Below are 15,107 nucleotides of genomic sequence, written 5' to 3' on the forward strand. Positions count from 1 at the left end.
GATCAATATTTAAATAATATGTTTCATTTAAGGAGGGATTTTAGGAGTTCCGGCTAGGGATTACACATCCATTTTTTAAAAATTCTTTAAGGAAATGCAAAGCTTTTTCAAAGCTTGACTCCAGAATAGCCGTTAATAGAAAGTAATTACAATTCCGTTTTTATGATAGAATTCGATTGCAAAAAATTGCAGAATCTTTATTTTGATGTATATATTGAGTATTGATAATATAATGAGTAATTAAAACAATTACTTTTACTTAAAATTTCACATTTCAAAAAATATTTTTATATTAAAGTTGTGAATTTTGATTTCGGCCACGAATATCCACTTTTTAGTCCATTCCAAATGGATTCCAATTCCAAATTGCGCAGCGGTCAGTACGAACAATGTTTTCCTATATATATAAGGAATGAACTGGCTGAGTTGAAGATATTCATGAAAAACTGTTGGCCCAACACAGTGCATCTCTGCCTATAGATGTGCGCTGTGGCAGCGACTGCGTCTGTATTCGTTACCGGTCGCCGGCTACTTATCTTACGGTTGGGGGTTGTACACAATTCCAATTTGTGAATGTGCAAGAAATGTCCATCATAACTCAATTAAAAGCGAATATTATCAATGTATCGGTTTTAAATTTAAGTTAGACTTTTCAATTCGGCTGTCGCGAGGTGATCGTTAACGCTTGCGTAAAATAATAATGATTATTTTATTGCATAAAATAATATCAATTATTCATTTGTCTATTGTTTTTATAACTAATTTGTTACATTTTCACGCAAATGTCGTCGCAAGCTGCCTTGCGACGACCGAATTGAGAAATTTGACTCAAACCTAAACCCCACATATATAAATACGTTGCTTTACGAGGCCTTTAAGCTCGCTCGATACTCATTTACAAACAGAAGATAAGTGATCGGCTTTCAGTAACCAATACTGATGCGTATGCTGTGACAGACGCATAAGTATAGACAGAATTGACTGTAGTGGTATCGGCCCTTTTTCGCGAACATCTCGCAAACTAAGGCCAACCGTCGGTTATATGTATAAAAAAAATTCTTCAAAATGTTTATATCTATAATATGTTTAAAAATCATCAAAATCAGGGGGTAGTTAACCTTTCTACAGTTTCCAATTCAGATTTTACCAGGTTAATTTAAAAACATATTTTTTTTACAAATTTATAACATTTAGGCACTTCGAAATCCATACATACTCCTCCTGTTTGATTTTGTGATTAGATATAGGGTTATGAAGATAAAATTATGAAATTTTAAGTGAAACTAATTTTGTTTTAATTTCTCATTGTTTTTAAAATAAATAAATTTGCAAACATGTTTTCCTCGCCAGCCGTGAGGTGGCTGGTAACCAATTCTAACACACACGTTGAAACGAAAGCACAATTATAGGCAGAATTTAAGAATCGTGGATACTTGGAAAGTAAAACCTACGGTCGGTTATATGTATAGGAGCAAATTGTCCAAAAGGTAGAGCTTTACAACATATTTAAAAATTGTGGAAATTGGAGAGAAGGTAGCTCTTCAGAAATTTCATCTAGTTCTGTATTTTATTTTTATTTTAATTTTTAAATATTTATTCTTTTTTTATTGCACCAATTAAAAATGACATTTTGTCTACTTTATGATGGTTACAAAATCATCGCTTGAAATATTTACACAGGCGTTTGCCAAATTCTTCATCATGGTAGCCTGATTTTCCTCCAAACCAATGTTTTACTGGTTATCATTCCGTTTTAATATGTTAGGTGTGAGCCCCATCTGGTGCTGTAATAAAAGAATTGCGTATAACACTTTTTCCCTTCACATTAACTTTACCGGCTATCGGCAGGGAATTTAATCTATCCTAACTTAAAGCTAATTTGTTTTCTATTTTTACAATTCACTAGTATGTTCACAGATTCAATCTATGTACAAATTCAATAGTGTGATTAAGAGTTTTATGTATATAGCACTCTGTTGCTAACCTACTGCAACTTTTAAAACTATTGGTATGTATCTCTGAATCAATGGTAACATATTCTTTAATAACAAAGATGAGACTTAATAACATTGATGATTAATCCAGCAATCAACTGTATGTGTATCGATGATTCCAAGCAGCCAGTGCCCGCAAATCATGCTTCCTCGATTATACTTTCTTTCGCCAGGTTTGATTTCGTCAATCTAATTAATAAATGAGGACATAAAATTTTTGAAATGTATAAAAGATAAGTAATAAAGGTGAAAGGAACTTGAAGTATTAGCGTACATTAATAACCAGATTCTACTTAGTTGTAGACAACTCACAATTAATAGTTTACAACTCATAACAGCTTGACAACTCAACTCTCGACTCCTCACAACTCGACTCTTAGTTAACGACTCCTCACATCTCGACTCTCAACTTACGACTGTCTGTTAATTCGTCCTTCTTAAGCATCCCTTTGTCTTCTCTCATAGCCCCAGCACGCACGTGTTCCGTAACCGTCCGCGGTCATAGTCACGTAGGGCTTCTCCCGCGTAACTATTCGACTGAAGGACCGATGACACATTGATGGGCTGCTCGGTTCATTGAAGTTTCCAGACCCTTTTGTCCTGTCGATATTTAGGTTTTCTCGCAACATTGTTTATGATTCACCCGATTATTTCTTAGGCAATTTGTCCACGTTACTACAATATTAAAGCTGATTATTTATCAAATATCAGGATAACTAGAAGAATAAACTATCTGTTAGTGCAAAACATGCAATAACATCAGTTAATCGTAGATTAGAGACTTTGAACCTTTTAACGAGTAAACGCCTTTCGCACGTGACTAGAGGTTTGTACTTTAACTGGCATTATTAATGCAGAGCACATCGAATCGCGCGTTACGGACATGAATATTCAATTTTGAAAGTGAATGCAGTATTTGAAGCTGAGTTTGTGTTACGAAATGAAATCTCGGTGAAGAGTTTCAGCACACGGAAACATGAACTATACAGATCATTCGATTTATATAAGTGTTATTTGAGAGACATTACAAGAGGAGTTTCAAGAACGAGACAGCACTTGGGCTCTTTCAAAGATATTGCACTTGTTAATAAATTGCAACAAGCATCAACCTGTTCGTGCAGGTTGCAACCTTTCCTTACCTTGGACAGTACAATTTCAAAGATCAGTTATCAATATCAAATGTGACGATGACGCATGTTTCTTTTGGTCTGTCGTTGCGGACCTTTGTCCAATTAGCGAACATTCATACCGACAGGTATCGTACCCACCTGCTCTAACATACTCTGTACTGACAGTATTCAACTGCCCATGTCGCTGAATGAAATTAGCAAATTTAAGAAACGCAACGATATATCTATAAACGTTTACAGATAGGAAAATGAAGCGTTTCATCTAACTGCGCAAAAAAGGAAGCATGTCAATTTGCTATTTATTGAAGATTATCTTGCTTGCATATAATTTGCTATGTATCAATGCAAATTAGCGCTAACTGATGTAAATAATATGTCATATCATCGCGAGGTACCATAACATTTATTCTCTCTTTCTTTAGTTACCTTCACTGTTTTATCTCGCAAAAAAAATTAGACATCTATATTACCAATTGCGAGCGAATAACCTTTCTATCCCAGCCACGAGGAGAAATGGCGGAATAAAAAATTGGTTATGCTATGACTGCTATATTATCAACAAACTCGATATGTCATCAACTATCGTTATTTGTCGCAGTGTTTAAAACACGAGATTGAAATTGGAAAATGTACATCGTATTCTTGAGTTTCAACAATCGCGATGATTGCGGGATTACATCGATTTAAGTACCAGGATTCATACGAACGCTGCAAGGGATTTTTCGAAAGATTTGTTTAAATTAATGAATAACGTGATTCTTGATAAAACGATGGGCAATTTGCGTAACCATACGGACGTGAAGTTAGTCACGCGTTGAGACCATGCTGAATGACTGATTGCCAGACCGAATTTCCATAGTCCTTGAGTGTTTGCGGAGTTAAATAAAGCGTTAAATTCAACAAACCTCTGTACGTGAGAATGTGTATCTTGAATATATTCAAAACGTGTCGAATTTGACGTAATGTATCGTGGAAAAATGAATTAATAAAATTAAGGATGTATATAGGTAGATATGCATCTAACATACATTCAAACGTTTACATTTGCATTAAAACATCTACATTTAAACACGTATATGTACATTTATATAGACATCATCTATATACATCTTTAATTTTAGTAACCTGTGTGTACATTCTTTGCTGTTATCGATATACCACAGATGTACATATACAACATCAATTTTGTGGATATTGCTAAAAAGATAAAGACACGGAGTAGTAATAAGTCTCTTTACTTAAATTAAAGTATATACTTTTTGTTTATCCATGAGTTATGAGAAGTATCAGATCCTAATCATTACATACATTTTGTTTCCTTTCTTGCATAACCTTGTTCAGTAGATGTATGTTAGCGACAATGCACCTCCGTGTCGATATGACAGATAGCCCGTTGCTATTTAAGATCATTTTATTTCTGTGTTATTAGCTTCTCTGCAGATTCTTTCTTTTTTATTTAATTTGCACTTTACAATTTGTCCAGCTGGACATTCGGTAAATTTTTCTAGCTATTCTTTGTAGATGGGCACATATAGAAAGTACGAAGGCTAACTGCCATTATCATATTGGCAACTAAGTGACTGCTGATTTTGTCATTAGGTGGTAATAACAAAATCCGCAATCACTTAGTTGCCAACCCAATAGAATCACATTCTTTTTTATCTGCAGTATTAGGACATAACTAAATGTTTCTTTAATGTAGATGTTTTAATATGTGTACATACGTGCATCTGTTAATACAATTTTTATTGGTACTATCCTACCGATAATTCCTTTGACATTTGAATATAATTTGTATTATTTAGACTTCAATTTCTTCATACATTTTTGCTCTGCATAAATAAAATCTTTATTATCTTTCAAATTCTGGAACAATATTTATTAGTTATTAGACGTAGAAACAAATACCGTGCAATTGCTAGCTAACAGTAAAAAATGTAAATGATGTATATCATTACGCAAAAAACGCCAGTTGATGTAAGATATCTTTTTTTTAGAATTCTTTGGCGACAATCTGTTCCTAGAAGCAAGAAAAGTAAAAAGTAAATGGAATAACGTTGAATCCAAATGTATTAATTTGCATGATTGTATTGCTTTTTGCAAATTGCGCAAGCTTTTTTATCGTTAACCATCCAAGAGGAGTATGTTTTATTTCGAGTAGGAAGTGAGATACTGCACACTCTACGACACGTTGCGTGTGATGATAGTTACCCACTAACCATCAGTGATAATCTCCCTTGGTTGATTATTTGTACATGCTATTTGTATAAGAATTCAGCGCGGATTAAAATCGACTTTTGCTGGTTTCGTCTAAGAAATATCTACACTCGAACTCAATAACGGCATCGATCATTGCCTCAAGGGAAAGAAATTGGTATGGACCGAAATTATTATCATCGAATTTTACTTTTTGATTCAGAAATGAACGCTTCATTTTCAAAAGTTTAGTGTATCCTCTAAAATCGAAAACTAAGGTTTTCCATAGCTAAATATGACAATGATGAATAACTTGCTTTAATAATTAATTTGCCAATTAATTAATAAATTATTGACTTAATTTCTAAATTTGAATTAAATACTAAAATTATATTAATAGATCTATTATTTTGAATACCAATTTGAAAACAAATTTCATGTAAAAAAAACAATTCGTTACATTTAAGTTAGAAATACAGATATTATATAAATATGCACATTTCAACCATTTTCTTAGTTTTCTAAAAAATTTTTTAAGTGAATAGTTCCTTTTGTGGTTTGTGCTATATAACACACGTTATGTAAATAGACAAATCAATGATATACTACATATGAAGTGCACAATTTCAGGTCATATTTCGTATCATATCATTGTTTATGCAGCTGCGAATCGATATTTTGCATTTTATCGAAACCAAAAATATTTCAAACTTCTTATTTTCATCGGCATCATAACTTTTCTAAAGATTTTATATTGTTCAACGGCGAGTGTAGTAATCATATGGTTGTAGTTGGAACATAACTTTCTAATTACGTATTTTATGTTAGCACGTCATCATATATTGTTTGCCTAAATTAGGGATATTTCTGTCAATCGCATTGTTTGAAGACCTTTGTCAGATCAAACTATTATTCAACCGTTATTTCATCCATTCATGAAAACGTGAAAATTATAAGTTTTTGTTAAAAAGTTTCCGGCATATTATAGTTTTTGAGAAAGTAAGACCTAACATGGAACACACCTAAGAATCAAATGTGAAAGACAAATGTAACAGAAGCATTGAATTTATGCAACTTTTCTACAATAATGAAACTTATTTATTTTTGGGGAAAATTGAAAATATCATTTCATATGTAGCAACCTCATATGTAAATTTAATGCTTTAGTGTACCGTTGGCAATTAAACATTGTAGTGTTAATAATTTGATAACAATAATTAAAAAATATTTGAAAAATAACGTTTATTCCTTTCTTAACATATATAACTCATGACGTGCCTTCATTTTTTTAGTCCTTAGATTAATACTTATTGCAATAGCTAATACTTACTAATTGCAGCTTAACATTCCTTCAAGGAACTTAAGTAATTTAATCACATTTCCAAAATGTTTAATCACTGTTTGCTTTTTGCTTTGGTTCACTTCAATTGTTATGTTTTTCCAAAAGGAGGAGTTAAATCTATCTCTAAAAAGAAAATAGTGTGAGTTGAAGTTTAATTAAAAGATGTTGAAGATGAGTGGAATGTAATAATAATGTACATGTAAACCTGTATATTTTGAGCATACGCGGTAATCGTATAATAGGGTATTACTTCAATTATTGAACTCATGTTACTAAAAGTAAAAATCTAGGGGGCCTGTGTTAGTTTAGGCCTTCTAAAATTTTCTAAATTTTAACATTTTCAAAAGCTCTATGTGATCACATAAATCTCAGATTTTTGATTTCAGGCAAATATTTTTTCGTTTTCATCTCGCAATCGTTAGAGAATTGCCTTCCTTGCCTTCGTTAGAAATTTCTTTATCTAAAAAGTTCGTCAAAGAGAAGTGTTCGCCTAATGGAGGGTGCATGTCAAGATTGCAGTGAATATGTTAGTTTTTTATTTTTAATAATATGAGTTGAATAATTATTATTACATTCAAGTACTTCATCTCGAAGATGGTATCCCGCTGGGAGTAGCCATCCACATGTTATTTAGCAATAAAGTTAGAAAAAATTACCAAATGTTCAGCTGGACAAATTGTACAAATTAAAGTACAAATTAAATAAATAAATATAAAAAAGTATTTGTAAAAAGTAATGATAATACTGTTTAAGAAATTTTTTTTCTTTCTAGCATATTTTTAAACAAAAGCCTTTTCTTTTTAATTGTGTTAATTTTTTGTTGGGATCTCACTTAGAGCAAAGGGAAAACGAAGTGTAATTATATCACCATTTTCATTTAGATTATCATTACTTTCGTTGTTTTCATTTTCATTTTTATCGCCATCCATTGCAGATATTAATAATAACCGAAATACATTTTTCATTTCTTTAGCAGAAGTAAAAACGTACATAAGTTAATTTATATTTGTTTATTTAATATTTGTTTTTCTTTTCTGTCCGATATTGTCCGAAGAATTAAACGTACTACTGGAAAATGTTCAGAAAATTCAAATCCTGCTGTAATTAAACATTAACAACGTAACGAATTCTGATAGATGACGAAGCTCATAAAAACAGAACAACATCAACAATACTTTATATTAAATTTTAATTAAATACGATAGACAAAAATAACTAATTTCTTATTTTGTATTGTCTTATTACTTTGTTTTGAATATTTTACATTAGTTTTAATACATCATTTATTAAGTATTTCAATTTCCATAGTTTTAAAAGAAAATGTTAACAGTTCTTCTTCTTACATTTTAGTCAATTGACAACGTGGGCGAAAGACTGCGTATTTTCTTTAATTGCTTTGCGACCAGTGGATGTAAAAAAAAATATTTTAGGATGAATAAAGAGGGTTCTCCGCAGATCATTGAACCTACCTACTCGCATGTCTTCAACTTCGAAAAAAACTACTTTTATTCAGACACTCAAAAATGGATCCAGAATAATTTTCAGTATTGCTACTACTGCTGTATTATTTACGTGATCCTAATTTTTGGCGGCAAGTACTACATGTCGAGTAGACCAAAGTTTGACTTGAAGCGTCCGCTTGCATTATGGAGTGGATTCTTTGCAGTGTTCTCCATTATCGGATTTTGTAGAACAGCACCGGAAATGTTCTCTACATTGAGACACCATGGGTTTTACCATAGTATTTGCATACCTAGGTAATGCTACTTTCATATTTTTACCTTGTAATATATTTTCAGGTGAGTGGCGATTTTAAAAAATAATTATTAATGAAACATTATTAATGAAATGAATTGTTATATGAAATAATTCCTTATGCTTGGTATTTAGTGAATATTGATATGTGGAAAGCGTTAGTAAAATAGGAAATACATTTTTAATAGTTGTTTACGATATTATTCTTATAATAATTCTCTAAAAAGATTTCACGTATAAATTTGTATCTGAAATGAGTTTTATCTATTGATACAATCAGTTATGTCTACCAATTCGCAACATATCGACCTATACTAAACACATTGTATGATTATATTTCCAAATCAAAATAACAAAGTTCTTATCGTTTCATTGTATGGAACATAATACATGGCTTTGATTTAAATGTCATATTCACAAAATGAATCGATATTTTAAATATGTTAATCTATAATATACGATAAGAATGGAATTATTTTCTTTTCAGCAACCTTTTGCAAGATCATGTTTCTGGCTTTTGGACATGGGTATTTGTCCTATCAAAGATCCCAGAATTTGGTGATACGATCTTCATTGTGTTACGAAAGCAACCATTGATATTTCTACATTTTTACCATCATTTAACTGTTGTTCTTTTCTCTTGGTTCACATATGCGGAGACTACAGCACTCTCAAGGTGGTATACCGTAATGAACTACTTTGTTCATTCCTGGATGTATTCTTATTATACCTTAAAAGCAATGCAATATAAATTACCAAAAGGTTTTGCCATGATGATTACTACGATGCAGCTGGTACAAATGGTGATTGGTTGCGTTGCAACTATTGTGGCTTACTATTATCCAGAAATTCGTGGACTTGAATGCTACATTACGCGTAAAAATGTTATATTTGGTTTCGCCATCTACTTCAGTTATTTAATCCTATTTGGAAAATTCTTCTTCAAGGCTTATCTTTCCGAAAAACGAAAAAACAAAGTCGGAGAGAACGTTCACGTCGATGGAAGAAAGGAGTATTATAAACCAAAGACTAGCTAAAGTATATCAAAGTTTTTGAAATCTTTCTCTATAAACGCTTTCTGATAACGATTCGTGAAAACACTTATAACGTATTTTGGGAGTCTGCATTAGTTTACAACAATAGAAATTGGTTGTGACATAATGCAAGTGATAAGATATTTATTTATTGTAAAACATTTAGTGTATTTGATGTTAAGGTATGTATGTTGTGTATGTATGTTAAGGTATGGGATACGATGGTTTTCAAAAAAGTTGCTCGTGAAGAAGTTAGAATACATGGAAAATCAAGAGCGAAATTTCGTTAAGCATATCTTCGAAATATTTTTAGGTAACATTAGTAAGAAAAATGGATTCACAAAAAATAAGATACGTTCAGATATATGATTTTAACTGTATTTTTGTTTGCCGAATAAATTTATTCTTAAATACGGTAAGGAGATGTTTTAATAACAAACAGTTTAGTATTTCATGTAATCGATAATTGATGACTTCTTGGAATTTTTGACTTAACCGACACTCTGATTAAATGTCCAATAATATTAAAGGCTATTACGACGCTTGCTCTAATATTGTCATTATACTCATGGAAAATCTCTGATCGTAAAATAAATACGGAATGAACAACAGTGCATATCAATGCATAAACATTGTGAAAAAAGCTTTGTTAATTAAAGAACAAAATTCAGTGTGTCTATGTATGTAGTGTAATCGTAATCCGTGGCTATACAAGGAAAAAGGAAATTAATAAAAGCAGAAAGAAAGTTTATGTTTTCGACTCCCCTTTCACCATCCGTACAAACTTTTAGAACGCAAACAGTCTCACAAAACTGATTATCTATTTCGTTTATTTCTAAACTATTGTATTATATCGCATAATTTGTTTCTGAACAATATTTTGTGCAAATTGTTATATACTAATTGGCCCAGTGATCTAGCTGGGTGGCTTACCTAAATGGGATTGTCTAAATACCTTCCTTATTTATGGAACAACTTCACAGGGCAAAGTTACACAACTGAAGAGGCACTACAATGGCGAAAAGAATATTTCCTTAAATTAATTTCTTTTTCCTAGAATTTCAAGGACGTCGGTATATTTTTAAACAGAAGCCTATGTTTCTTTACCCATTCATTAATGCATTTCTTTTATTTTCTATATAATAGATGATAAGATACTTTTGTCTAAAAATGCATGGTTTAAAAGACATTTTATTCTGAATTTAGTAAAGCTTGGCGTATGAAGAACGAGGGAAGACACCAAGTATTGTGTTGACAACTAAGTGATTGCGGATTTTCTCAATACCACCTAATAGCAAAATCCACAATCACTCAGTTACTAACCTAATAGTACACTTATATTTATATTTTCTTTGCTTTTCATACAGTACATTTTTTGAAATTAAGATTATAATGTTTTTTTAAATAAGCTTTTTTCGACTTACGTATCCTAATTCGGCTTTCGTACAGAGAATAAAAAATCACATCATTAGTATATAAAAACATATAGAGTTCTGCAAAAAACACAATTTTGGAATATCGATTACAGCGTACTGTCGTTTAAATATTTAATATTCTTGAAGAAAGCCCGATTAAAAATATACAATGATAATTCTTGATTGTTGTCAATTATAGACGACGAATAATTTTATTCGAGTGGTACAAGATGGAAATTATTGAAGAAGAGAATGTTATAATGTCCAAGACTCTCACCTTGCTTATGTGTATTGTCGATCGCACTAAACTGTCTAAATATAATTGTTTGAAGACTGACTTCTTCAAACTACTGTCTCCTCTAAGTACGCTCATTTATACTAAAAACTATTATGGAATAATTGTCACGCGACGGTTTATTCCACGAATACGCGGACTTTCTGCGCGTAATTATTTCTGTGGGTTCTGCAATCTTCGTTTTTACTGGTGTTCTTCCAACAGTGTTAAGATTTCTTTCCTTCGTTGATGTGGTTCTCGTGAAAATGTTTTTAAAGTGTAGGATCTTTACTACAATTAGTTTATTTACAATAAATGGATTAAACAGATGTTGATTAAACAGGAAACGATGGTTGTTTAACGTGAACAATAACGTATTATAATTAAGACAATTAGATAATTAATTTGCAACTCTCGTCACCACGGATTTGTCACATAAACTTGAGGATTGGATGATAAAATAAAGTAGCTGAGTCGTCACACGACTATTAATTTTGTCTTAATTAAACTTTATTATGAATTCAGCAATCACAATGTAATACATACTGAATTAACATAAATCACAATTCACTCCAACCACGTTATGTAAAACTTAGTTACACTGATACGTTAAGTACGAGATTGTTATAAGGGTAGAGACTGGTAAAGATATGTTGACTATTCTAAGGATACAGAATAAGTGAAGTGTTGCTAACGATACTGTGTCTGAGGAAGCTAGGGGTGGGTGTGTCTAAGGACACGGGACTATCGGATTTGTTGATGACAGTTTTGGTTAAGGAAGTGAGGGTAGTAGACACCGTCTCCGATTGGATAATAAGACGGTTAGTGGACCAGGAAAGGTTTTAGCCGCCCTCGCGAGAAAGTTGCTAACCATACCAGACGCGGTTGGAACATACTAGACGCGAGGAAAACCAACTTTCCGTGTAAACCCGTAGTAAACAATAAACGTAAAAGGAAATCTAAGACAAGAGATACTCGCTTGGTCTGAAGGACCTTAACTATGAATATTCCAGGACCCCTGGTGGGTACTTAAGACTATTGAGGGTACGCGCCAAGAAGGTGCAGACATCTGGGTGCCATCCTACCCGCGGTGTGTGGCCTGGTCTCTGATGTGAATTGACGTTACAGATTCAACGCTATGCCTCTTAGAAAGCCCTTATCTTTTGTCTTAGCCCCACCACGCATATGTTCAGCAACCGCTTGCTTATAATTCGCCCGACAGCCACCAGAACCCTCGTCCACGATACTACAGAAGTTTTCTTTTTTTTTAACACTAGATTTACGGGACCCGTCAATTTGACGGATTTCAAACTTCGAAATGAAATACCCTAAAAACCATAGAATTAATTTTAACGCAAAGAATTTAAACACACAATTATTTTTTCCTAAGCTTTCTAATTTTTGAAATTTGTATGTTGTATACCTATCTCTACGAAACCCGTCAAATTGACGGGCTAGCTGATTTCATAAACAATTTTTATATGTTTGCTTCGTTCGTAAAATCATTCCTCCAATAATAAATATAAGAATGAAAGAAAAGTTGTGTTCAACGAAATTGCTTATGCCTATTCCCGAAGAAACCCCTAAAGCAAGAGACGATCTTCAGTATAATTGCTGTAGTGACAGTGTAAGAACGTTTTTCAAAGACAGTCTGCAAAAGTTTGAGTTATTGTGGACAGTCTCCGCTTATTGTAAGTATTTACAATAGGGTAATTGAATTTAAGCACAGTAGTTTTTCTATTTTGACCAATCCCCCTTTTCTAGCAATCATGAGTAAATCATGAGTATCCAGGAGATATAATAAGGTTGTTACGCCGGGCGACTGTCTGTCTGGCCCAGGTCACACACCGCGGGCCAGACGGACACCAGATGTCCGCTCTTCCGTACGGCGTACCCTCAATAGCCTTAAGCACCCGTCATAAACCCAAGTCACTTGCCTGCTAAGGTCCTTCAGACCCAACAAATGTCTTTTCTAAATCAGTTTCCAAAGACTATTGTTTACTACGGCTTGACACGGGAAAGTTAGTTTTTCTCACGTACGATGCTTCCTACTAGCAACTTTCTATCGAGGGCGGTTAAGACCCTTCCTAGTCCACCAACCTTCGTTTGTCCAATGCGAGGCAATGTGTACTGTCCTCACTTCCTGACCTAAAATGGCACGAACAAATCCGATGATCCCGTGCGCTAGACACACCCATCACTAGCTTTCCTCCGACACAGCATCGTCATTCAACTTCACTTCTTCTACATCGTTGGAAAAGTCAACTACTAAGTCTAATGCCTATCTAGTCTAAAACTAATGCCTATTGGGGCAGTCTAAGCATAACGCGAGAGTCGGTCTCGGTATTGTCGAGCATACATTTCCTCTCCTAAATATTTTATAGTGCTACGTCCACTAACACATTACCTAAATATCTTATAGTGCTACGTCCACTAATACATTAAATCCAATTATAAGAGCCCTGCTCTAACGTACATATCTATCTTATCTTCGTGCGATAAGTGCGATCTATCTATCTATGCTCATCAGTGTAATCTAAGTGTTGGAAATATATAATTTATAATTCCGTGAATCACAATGTTATACAAACTCAATCACCCCTATTATCTCAACGGAAATCAGGGGATCGATCAAGTCGTGGTGTCGATTCTTATAATCGTAACGGGAATTTATGACTCCCGTTGACGTTTCTCCTAGCGACTACGTCTCCCCGCGATTGGTTGAACAAATAGAGGGGGTGAGCAACAAGACGTTTGTGCGTAATGGGGTGATAATATCCTCACTGAACAAGAAAAAGTAAGTGGAGGATATAATAGGAAGTATGCGAGAAACGAAAAGTACGGTAGTAATCGTTGAATTTATCCGGTATTGGCGACCTCGGATAAAGTCAAATAAACATCTAGATAAGACCCCATCGACTATAATGGCAGATTCACGCGTCACGGTAATTAGTCGTTTATATACATACGCGTTAGAGGATAACTGCAAATAAATGAATAATAATGTGAGCATGTACGGTCGATTCGAAGTAAGTTCCTATTTTTAAGGAATAAAGTCGGGCCGGCCATTTGGCCATTATTTGGCCATTTGTTTATTGTGACACGAGCCGAACTATGTGCCTTGGAATAAATAAATAAGTAATGGGGTGCCGAGTAATGGGGCGGCTGTGGGAGTTACGTGGTGATTAGTAGATTGTAGTATGTAGCGGTTGGATGTATGCACCGCTATAATGTTATAATATTTTACTATTTTATTTATTCTTTTAGTTTATGATATTTATTTATTTATAGTTTTGTATTGATTATCTAGTAATTGTTTTATTCGATTTATGTATTTATTATTTATTATTTATTTATTGATTTATGGTATTTATTACTTATTGTTCATTATTTATTATATATTGTTGTTATTTATCTATATTGTGGGGTTCTGGGCGCGCATCATCGGGTTTTTAGCAGTATGCAGGTGTTTGACAGCGGAAACTTAGATAGCACAATTACTGTAAATATTATCATGGTTTGGCTTATTTGGTGACGACCTGGCGAGTTTATGGACGATGATTGAATACTTTTCGACGGTATATGGGCAGGATGTTGACGACTTGGCGATGTTTATTTTTTTTTTTATTCATTTATTAAAATTACAATCAATTCTCGCGTTGAGAATTTTCAGTAATTTTTCTGACGTGGCGCAATGACATGGCTGATTATTTATAATTAGTTAATACTTGTTATAGATAAGTCTAATTTATAAGTAAGTATTATAAATAAGTAAATATTACTTAATTTAGATAACTAATTGTATCTAGCGTTTAGGTCTAGCGGGTAGTGCCTCTTCAGCCTGCGAATCTGGTCCGTCGTATCAAGTAGTCCAGTGATTAGGTGGTTTCGGTGTTTGTTGACTCTTTTGCTATATCTGTCGCTATATTTTGCTATTTCCTCTTTGACTGTGGGTATCTTGAGGTCG

At 33.2% G+C, this 15,107-nt stretch overlaps 2 protein-coding genes and 2 long non-coding RNA genes across 6 annotated transcripts in view; 2 read left to right on the forward strand and 2 right to left on the reverse strand.

Annotated features, from left to right (window-relative positions):
- Positions 1-1,505: 1,505 nt before the first annotated feature.
- On the reverse strand, positions 1,506-2,880 carry LOC117151263. Of its 2 annotated transcripts, XR_004461048.1 has the most exons (3): positions 2,269-2,880; positions 1,985-2,183; positions 1,506-1,784 (listed from the first exon to the last, which is right to left on the reverse strand). It is a non-coding gene; the product is annotated as an uncharacterized LOC117151263 (long non-coding RNA). The 2 variants fall into 2 exon arrangements; XR_004461047.1 differs by lacking the exon at positions 1,985-2,183 and having other exon boundaries at positions 1,719-1,784; positions 2,409-2,877.
- Positions 2,881-3,373: 493 nt separating this feature from the next.
- Positions 3,374-15,107, forward strand: part of LOC117151262 — a 13,194-nt gene continuing 1,460 nt past the window's right edge. The window contains exons 1-2 of the mRNA XM_033318946.1: positions 3,374-3,708; positions 4,288-4,307. Of these exons, the coding sequence (XP_033174837.1) occupies positions 3,665-3,708; positions 4,288-4,307 (64 nt within the window). The 5' untranslated portion in view covers positions 3,374-3,664. The remainder of the gene's footprint in view (positions 3,709-4,287; positions 4,308-15,107) is intronic.
- LOC100749115 (elongation of very long chain fatty acids protein 6-like) lies at positions 5,267-9,638 on the forward strand. Of its 2 annotated transcripts, XM_033318945.1 has the most exons (4): positions 5,273-5,498; positions 7,717-7,840; positions 8,013-8,419; positions 8,905-9,638. In XM_033318945.1, exons 2-4 carry the CDS (start codon positions 7,799-7,801, stop codon positions 9,452-9,454), a joined length of 999 nt encoding a protein of 332 aa, XP_033174836.1. In that variant the 5' UTR covers positions 5,273-5,498; positions 7,717-7,798; the 3' UTR covers positions 9,455-9,638. The 2 variants fall into 2 exon arrangements, with proteins under 2 accessions (XP_024220971.1, XP_033174836.1); XM_024365203.2 differs by lacking the exon at positions 7,717-7,840 and having other exon boundaries at positions 5,267-5,498.
- Positions 6,613-6,897, reverse strand: LOC117151265. The gene is made up of 2 exons (XR_004461050.1): positions 6,860-6,897; positions 6,613-6,785 (listed from the first exon to the last, which is right to left on the reverse strand). It is a non-coding gene; the product is annotated as an uncharacterized LOC117151265 (long non-coding RNA).

Source organism: Bombus impatiens, unplaced genomic scaffold (assembly GCF_000188095.3).
Source record: "Bombus impatiens unplaced genomic scaffold, BIMP_2.2 scf_0132, whole genome shotgun sequence".
Lineage (NCBI taxonomy): Eukaryota > Metazoa > Arthropoda > Insecta > Hymenoptera > Apidae > Bombus > Bombus impatiens.

Bases quoted from the DNA above. Each gene is read 5' to 3' on its own strand.
- LOC100749115 (XM_033318945.1), top strand. From the start codon at position 7,799: ATGACGAAGCTCATAAAAACAGAACAACATCAACAATACTTT. The intron at 7,841-8,012 runs ATATTAAATTTT...CTTACATTTTAG, and splicing joins AACAACATCAACAATACTTT to TCAATTGACAACGTGGGCGA. The intron at 8,420-8,904 runs GTAATGCTACTT...TTTTCTTTTCAG, and splicing joins CATAGTATTTGCATACCTAG to CAACCTTTTGCAAGATCATG.